Source organism: Oryzias melastigma, unplaced genomic scaffold, assembly GCF_002922805.2.
Source record: "Oryzias melastigma strain HK-1 unplaced genomic scaffold, ASM292280v2 sc01651, whole genome shotgun sequence".
Lineage (NCBI taxonomy): Eukaryota > Metazoa > Chordata > Actinopteri > Beloniformes > Adrianichthyidae > Oryzias > Oryzias melastigma.
The window spans coordinates 1,585-8,030 of NW_023418232.1; the positions used below are offsets into that span (position 1 = coordinate 1,585).

The 6,446-nt window shown below is 39.0% G+C and overlaps 1 protein-coding gene across 1 annotated transcript; it reads left to right on the plus strand.

Moving 5' to 3' along the window:
- Window positions 1–1,202: 1,202 nt before the first annotated feature.
- Window positions 1,203–2,695, plus strand: LOC112142141 (G-protein coupled receptor 4-like). The gene is made up of 3 exons (XM_024265397.2): window positions 1,203–1,571; window positions 1,675–1,859; window positions 1,928–2,695. Exons 1-3 carry the CDS (start codon window positions 1,422–1,424, stop codon window positions 2,460–2,462), a joined length of 870 nt encoding a protein of 289 aa, XP_024121165.1. The 5' UTR covers window positions 1,203–1,421; the 3' UTR covers window positions 2,463–2,695.
- The last annotated feature ends 3,751 nt before the right edge of the window (window positions 2,696–6,446 follow it).

The window sequence follows — 6,446 nt, forward strand, 5'->3', positions numbered from 1 at the left end:
ACCATTTATTTAAGCAGACGCTGCAACAGTTAGCAGACTTCTGTAGTTGTTCATCTCTGTATACACTGTTTTAATGTCACTGATGTGCGTTTGTCGTGTCTGGTTTTACATTAGCTGGTCCTTCTTGTCAGGTCACCATTGTAGATGAGAATTTGTTCTCAATTAATCCTCTTGGTTAAATAAAGGTTAAATCAAGAAAAAGAAAAGATCTGATGTGTCACGTGGTCAAACTGCTCAAGTTTTCAAAGACTGACAGAAAAAGACGACTCTGTTCTATGTTTGTTTTATACAAAAGTTGATTTGTTGCATTAATAAAACTATCAAGGACAAGTCAGCTATCAAGATCTCCCTTCTTTTCCATGTTTTCCAGGATATTTGGATTTCCTTTTAAGCTGTTAAATTTGGGAGAAATTGTCTGTGTTCATTATTCCTTCAAAGCAGGTGGAAGAATTCAGATTCATGAAGGAAAGGAAACAACAGTAGAAAATAGTTCTATCTTAATATGAAGGAGACAGAATATGATGAGACATTTTTTTTAATGTTTCATTTTAATTTCTAACATGAAATAAAGAACTTTACCTGGAACAGTTGTGACATTCTTGTGTGGTTTGTGCGTGTCTGTACTTTGTGAGTAGTCCGTTCTGTTTCCTGTGAATTTCCTGCACGTGAATGTGATCGTCAGTACATTTATATTCAGTACATATATATTCAGTACTCATATATATTCAGTACACATATATATATTCCTCTTGTTAACATCTTTAAGAGAAGAAACTGACTGTCTCACCAGCTGGTCAGGAGGACACGAAGGGAGAAACAACTTCAGGATACACTTACAAGAGGTAAATACATGAATATAATATTCTCTGGAGTGCATTGAATATTTTTCACATTCATTAAGAAAAGGTTTATTGTGTATTATTGTGTATTTTTTAAAATACAGAATATTAACAATATATTAACATTTTTTAAGAACTTATTTTTTCAAATTTGTATAGTTTATGACAACTCTAAATCGCTGTAGTTTAATAATATACACTTAGCAGCATTTGTTCTTTAAAAATATTAATATTAAAGCAAGACCATAGACGCTATCAACAGTACACAACTAAGAAGGTATAAAGTCCTTTATTCTGGGACAAAAAAATATTTGAAAAAATGATCAACTAAAACTTTTATAGCATGAACACCAATGAGTGCTGATGTGTTTAATTAAAGCTAAATCTACTGTATACATTTTTTATTTCTTCATTTATCATCATGATTATTTTAAACACGGCAAATCTAATATTTAACCGTAACAATTCTTGTTTTGTTTGTTTTTACAAAGCTTTTTTTTTTCCCCTTTTTTCAGTGTAATGAGCATTTGCCAAATTTTCCTAAAAGTACTTTTTTAAAATTCTTTTTCAGGGTTAAACGTGATGGAAAATCAAACGTCTAGTAACTCATTCCACCAGAATATCACGTACGGCTGTAATGAGGGGGAATATGCCATCTATGTGTCTTCGTTGTTCTTCGCTGGTGTTGGTCTCCCTTTGGCTCTCGTTGCGATCATCGCTCTTCGTTCAGTGGTATGGACATTCTCTCTATTGATTTATTTGTTTTGGACTAAATTTTGAAGCACAAATTTTTTAGAAAACGTTCCTGTGAGTGTTTCTGATGCTCACCTTGCAGGTACGAGCGGACCACGTTGCCCCCGTGTACGTCATCAACCTCCTGATCTCCGACCTCCTTCAGCTTTGCTGCAACGTCGTTTTCGTGGCAACAAATCAGACGAAAATTTGCAAATACTTTTACCACATTTTTAACTATGGTCTCATGGTCAGCATTTGCTTCATGGTGATCATCTCCTTGGAAAGGTAACTATCTGTTCCCCAGCGTGGCTCCTCCCATGTCCACAAACTGACTGTGAATGTGGATCTTGCAGGTACCTGAGTGTGGCCTGGCCGCTCTGGTACAGACTGAGGCGAAACATCAGGACGTCAGTCAAAATCTGCATTGTGGCCTGGCTTATTTGTCTGTCACTGTTGATCATTAATGCATTGATGGGGGAATTAATAATCCTTATGGCGGGTTTCCTGCTCCTTCCAGTCCCTTTGTTCATTTTTTCCCTGTGGGGAACTGTCAAAGCCTTAAACAGGGCACGCAGCGTTCAAACTGACGAAAAACGCAGGATTATAGCCGTACTGGTTCTAGTTCTGATCATTTACACGCTATTGTTTCTGCCAGATATTATTTTCTTATCATCAAACAATAAAAATGTTCGTGTTACAGCTTACATCTTCCTTCGCTTCAGTCCTCTGGCAGACTTGGTTCTGTATATTTTCATGAGGAAAGGGATCGGTGACAAGATTCTGGACTGTTTGTGCGGCAAAATGATGCCAGATTCCTTCAACCAGTCAGGACAGAATTCCGCCATTATGGAGTTGGGAAGTCCAGGGGAGACCTGGATTGGAGACTGAGACAACGATTCTAGAGACGTGCAGATAGTTTTTTAGGAAAAGGAGGAGAATTCCAAAAAACTAATTTACTAAAGGGAAACTGCAGCCTGCGGTGACAGCTTTGAAAACAGCGGAAAATATGATTTATTATGCTGAATACGTCCTACAGGCTGTGAATCAGGAGTGTCAAACTCAATCACACAAGGGGCCAAAATCCAAAACGCACCTTAGGTTTCTAACACCGTAAAACTACATTTTTTAAACTTTGAAAGCGTTACTTTTTCACATGATTATGAACTAGATATACAGCATTACCTGCAATAATGCTAGTGTGAATGCTGTAAACTGAATTTGGCCGCTAAAGATGCTAGTGCCGATAGCTGAAGATGCTGAAATTAATAGCTAAAACACTGTAGCTGATAGCTGAAAAAACTGAAGTCAGCTGAAATATTATCTTAATGCCAAATTAGCCTAAAAAAAGAAGAAAAAAACAAACTAGGTTATCCAAAACAGCTAGCATGTAACAGAAAAAGTAGCTAAACTTCAAAGTATCCTAAATAATCTGAAATAAATTTGAATTAGCCAAAAACAGCTAGCATGTAAATATTAGCCTAACTCCGAAACAGCCTAAAAAATGTAAAAATAAAAGCCTAAATTAGCCAAAACAGCTAGCATGTTGCTGAAATATTAGCTAAACGCCAAATTAGCCTAAATAAGTCATTGTAAATGTCAAAATTGTCAGAAAAACTATCAGAATGTCAGTTTTTTAAAACTTTAAAACCGTAACTTTTTATCATAATATTGAAGAATAAAAAGCCAGGAATATTATTCCAGAATAAACTAATTTAAACCCCCCGGGCCTTGATTTTGACACACGTGCTCTAAAGTCTCAAATTTTAATCCCTCATAAGAGAATTGAAAAAAATGTCTGACATGTTTTCTAAGCTACTGTTAGCACAGTAAAGCTACACAACTTGATGAACACAAGTTTTTTTGCCAACTTCTTAAAGGATAACCAAACCAGGAAGTTGGAGGGTGACTCCACCCACTACAGAAATGTAAATAATCCAGTTAGAGGGGCGGGGCTTGGCGGCTGGACTGTTATCATTACTGGAGCTGCAGATCATGACGTCAGAACAAATTCTCACAAAATTCACCTGTAATACCTAGTTTCAACCTGTAGTTAATTTAGGGTTTGGCTACCCTTTAAATACTTTAGCTCGAAATGTTACTTTTGAAGTATTTTACATTTTTGGTTTTTGTCAAACTTATTTGTCTTTTTAAATGTGACATACACTGGTTTAGAATTCAGATTTTTTTTAATAAATTGTGAATTTTTTGTTATTAAATTATCCATGTTTTTAATATTTTTTGTACCATTTCACTAAATAAAAAACTACAGTGTTTGAGTCTTAACAGAAACTTTGGCTCAGCAATTTAAATGACTTAAAAGAAGAAAAAAATTAAAAACAATTGACCACAAGGAGAAAAACTGAAAAAGTGATTATCAGTGATACTTTTTTATTTGATAACACCACACATTCTTGCTTTTTTGAACCATATCATTTTAACTTGTTAGTTTTTTGTAAGACTCAAGTACAGAAAATGTGATGATTAAAGTATTACTCAAAATGTGTGAGTTATTTTACTTTACATTAACGTCTTCCTCTTAGTTCTGCACACAGCAGTAACACAACCACAGCCGTCACTATTATGTAAGTTTGGCACATCTTCAACAACTGCATGGGAGATACTATCTGAGGTTCTGCAAAACAAACCTGCGCAGAAATTCACAAGCAGTGCAAAGTTATGTTAAAACCCCCAGGTTGTCACGGCAACAAAGAGTGCTGATGAGAGATGGTTTCTATCCATCTGGCCACAGATCAATAAAGCCAACACATTCTCCTCCCAGAGTCATCATGTACTGACGTTCGGTTAATCAATCAATCAAGATACTATAAGGACCCCTTCGCATCAAACATGTACGTATTGGAAGTCCCCAACTGGTTGTTTTTTTCTCGTGCTGGCTTTTCGTAAAACCAAGGGTCCGGTACCGGATGCTGACTGCTCCTCGGGACATGTCCAGTACTGGTACCCAAACCCGGTATTGATAACCTAACCCGGCACTAGATGTGGTATTGGATTTGTTTCTGGCCGCGAACCAGTTCCAAAAATCTAAAAAATGATATATATATTGGAGGGTATTATATCATGCTCATTTACAAAATAAATAAACATTCAATCAATGTATGTTGACTGTGCCACCAGACAAAACAACACTCTGGACCTGTGTTTTGTTAATGTCAACCAAGCGTACCAGACCCAGGCCATGCCTCCGCTGGGGGAGTCTGACCACAATTTGGTTTATTTGAAACCATTTTATAAACCTATTGTGTCGAGACTCCCTACAACCTACAAATTGGTAAGGAAATGGTCTCCAGAGGCTGATGAAGCCCTGCAGGACTGCTTTCACTCCACTGACTGGAATCTGTTACTAGAGGATTTTGACAGCGACTTGAATGGATCAGTTGAAAGAGTCACAGACTATATTAACTTTTGCACCGACACAGTGGCTCCACTGAAATCAGTGAGATGTTTTCCCAATAATAAACCTTGGATCACAAACAACATTAAAGATCTCTTAAACTTGAAGAAGGAGGCTTTTAAAGTGGGCGATTGAGAAAAGCTGAGAACAGTGCAACACGAGGTGAGAAGGAGTAAAAGGCGAGCCAGATGGGAATATAAAGGAAAGCTCGAGAAGAAGTTACAGCAAAACAACATGAAAGAGGTGTGGAGAGGCATGAGGGCCATTACTGGCTACAAGGAGAGGGGAGGCACAACAGAGGCGGGAGTTGACATGGCCAATGAGTTCAACCGCTACTACGCCAGGTTTGACTCTGGGCCCGCTGCGGTTCCTGACTCGGTCTGTACCACCTCAACTGCTGCTACCACCTGGCCGAGGCCCGGCAGCCACTATTCCTCTACCTTTGCATCGACTGCGCCCCTATGCTCCACTACCTCTGCGGCTGTGTCTTCCATTATCTCTGCGGCTGGGTCCCCCGACACCTCTGCGGCTGTGTCCTCCAACATCTCTGCGGCTGTGTCCTCCAACACCTCTGCGGCTGTGTCCCCCAACACCTCTGCGGCGGTGTNTGACCCTAAATACTTAAACTCCTCCACCTTCTTTATCTCTTCTCTATGGTGGCCGGCACGGCTCACATGAATGCAAAAGCCACAACACAACGACAAACGCCGAAGCACAACGACGAAAGCCGAAACACAACGGCAAAAGCCGAAACACGACGACATACGCTGAACGACGACGGCAAAAGCCGAAGCACTACGACAAAGGCCGAAGCACATCAACGAAAGCCACAACGCAACGGCAAAAGCCACAGCGCGACTGCAAAAGCCAACATACAACGGAAGCGAATCAAAACGGATGTGAAGAATAGACTTTTTTTTCCCTCAACGTTTCATTCAGTTTCAAGCTATTGGCGCTTCTTGAAAGGTACGTGATTTTGTACAAAATTTGTTTTCTTTTGTTTTCTTTTGTGAATTTAATCTACTATCACAGATCGGACCCATGCTAGTATAGACATTAAAGGCAGAAATGCTATAATAAGCGCTGCATTAAGGGATAGTTACCACTGTCTGACTAAGCTAGGTGCGGGTGGACGTTCGGTGTTCCCGCTTTTATTACCTCTTTTCAAAGCTTCCGCGGAGAGCTTTCGGGGCAGAAAAATAAGGAGGTGGAGGAGGGAAAACGGGATCTGTTTTGCTGTCTGTCATACTTTCTTTTTCGCCTGCCTTTATCACTTCTAAATTTCAGCTATGTTGTCGTTAGTGTAAGCCAGAGCTGTGCGGTGGCCTAGCGGTTAGCGCGTTTGGTTACCAACCCAAACACAGTGGGTTCGATATCGGCCGGAGTGTCAATTATTGTTATTATTTTATTTTTGTAAAAAAAATATTATAAGTGGTTCTTACGTAAATTTTGAGAATCAG